At 29.6% G+C, this 2367-nt stretch overlaps 1 protein-coding gene across 1 annotated transcript in view; it reads left to right on the forward strand.

Moving 5' to 3' along the window:
- Positions 1-933, forward strand: part of LOC111409522 — a 6905-nt gene extending 5972 nt beyond the window's left edge. The window contains exons 8-10 of the mRNA XM_023039564.1: positions 406-583; positions 686-755; positions 892-933. Coding sequence (XP_022895332.1) covers positions 406-583; positions 686-755; positions 892-933 — 290 coding nt within the window. The remainder of the gene's footprint in view (positions 1-405; positions 584-685; positions 756-891) is intronic.
- Positions 934-2367: the final 1434 nt, after the last annotated feature.

A 2367-nucleotide genomic window follows, 5' to 3' on the forward strand; every position in this document is an offset into this window, starting at 1 on the left:
CTTGCTAGACCAATTAAGAAAATATTGATATAGTAAAGATAAATTCATAGCCAAATTAGATTATACGATTCAAAGATTGATGGCATACATTAACAAGTGAAGGTGCCACCAAGTGAGGATAAAATTAGGGGTACGAGGACTTGAGTAATTAAGGCATGTCTTCTGTAGATATAAAGAAGCTCCGCTTACTCGAACGATCCCTAATAGAAAAGTTAGAAAAATGAGTGGACTAAAATTAACACGGGACTTTGTTTGAAAGGTTTAATGTATTGGTAGTGTTGAAAAAATAAAATTCAGGTAAAGTGAAGCAGTATAGAACTAGCACTATGTCATCTTAACAAGCTTGTTCTCTTTGGACTGTCTTGACGCAGCAATTAACATGAATCTCTATGCTATGAAAGATAGAGATTGGAAGAGCCAAGCCAATTTGCTTAGTCAATCAAAATCTATCATTAGCTAATTTTGTGAATTCTCATCATGGATTATACGCGTGGATATGTGTAAAAAAGGCAGATAGTGATATACTAAAATGGCAAAGACTCATACTTTACAACCATAATTTGATTCTGTTAGATATCAAGAGGTAAACAAAGTGGTACCAGGTTAAATGCTTATTATTTCAGTTTTGGATGCAGGAACAAAGGGATAAATTGGTTTGGAAGTTGTATTCGTTATTCATGTTTAGGTTAATACTTGGCCGAAGACCATACTACCACAAGTTAATTATGGACCACATTCTAGTTATAGGAATAGAAGTAATTGTCTTATGTAATTTAAAATTTTGTTTTGATTGATATGAAAATTGTAGAATATAAATTAAACTATTGTTGACGTGACAATGACATAGTTGTGATTTATTTGTTTCATTTTTTAGTCGTTACCATTTTGCAGGTACATGCAGCCTTAGTCGATCTTAGTTTAAGTGAAAATTAAATCCCAAAAACTTTAACACCTTACTTTAGATGGAATATGATACAAATTACTTCTACTTCTATATGTACAACTGTTTTTCTAAGGAAGAAAATTATTATTATTATTATTATTATTTGGTGTAAATATACATGGAAGTTTATGCCTGTGTGTTAGAAAAGACAACCATGTTTCTCCAATAAATTGCTTTTGTTATTTAAATTTCATAACTCCAAGCAAATGGTAGCAAGGGGTGCCCTAAGCACTTTAGCTTCAGATGTTGTACTTGAAAGCTATCTTGACGAATGCTATCGACTGGTCTAATTACATGCTTCATGACAAATGAGAACTTCAAAGAGGATACCAAGCAAGTAAATAACAACAAACTTAGTTTTGATTGTTTCGTATTGAATTTAATATATTGTTTCTTCTTTTGTGGTAATCAATTGTTTGTTTGTTGATTTCTTTTAGTTCTTACCTCAACCCTTTATTCTTTATAAATAATAACATTTTTTTTACCAGCTTCTGAATATCTTTTACATTTACAAATAAATTTATCAATATTTACATTCTTAATTTTAGTCCCATTTGACCTCATTCTCTTTCTCATTCTTTTTCTCTTTCTTATTTTCAACTGCAAAATCTTCCATAAAATAATATTATAAGCAAATAAAAAACTTTTCATTTTTTTCAGCCACATATTTTCAAAAAAAATACTATTCTAACCCTTAAAATTTGGAAAGAATGGGGATCAAATGAGAGCTTAATATTAACCAACTAATGTACAACTCACATTCACCTCACTGGTGATTAAAAAATAGAAGAAAAATTAAGAATCTCTTATATAGTGTGGTTGAAATTTTTTTTGAAGAAAAATGATTCTAAAAAAAACTTTGGCAAACAACCCTTCCAAAAACTTATTAATTCCATTTACTTTTTTTTTAATATCAAAATATTGTTTTTATTTTTATTTTTTACATACATTTTCTCATTATATTTTAACACATCCCATTCCCTCGACGGCTCGACCTTAACTGTTGTTGTCACTACTAATTGTAATAATTTGTTTAACATTTGAACACTAAGAATCTGTTTGAGTTCCATTTTTACTAAAAATATATTTTGGAATAATATTTTGATGGAGAATATGTATCTAAAAAAATAAGGAAACATTTTGAGTTTGCATGTAGTAATATTTTATTGAAGAATGTGTCGTTCAAAATAAGTGGTAGAGAAGCAAAAAATATATTTTGAAAATAAGGTGGACCAAACGAGAAATAAATCTTCTCCCATTGTCATTAACACTTATAATATACCTTGTTACTCTTACAACCACTGCCACCTTTAATGTACATTTTGTTGGAAAAAAAATTGAGTTATGGGCCGACTTTGGCACGAGTTTTGAGTGGGACCCGATTATTCAATTAGGAAGATAAAAGTTGATTTGTGTTCTCCTCC

The sequence above is a fragment of the Olea europaea genome, chromosome 14 (assembly GCF_002742605.1).
Source record: "Olea europaea var. sylvestris chromosome 14, O_europaea_v1, whole genome shotgun sequence".
NCBI classification, from domain to species: domain Eukaryota; kingdom Viridiplantae; phylum Streptophyta; class Magnoliopsida; order Lamiales; family Oleaceae; genus Olea; species Olea europaea.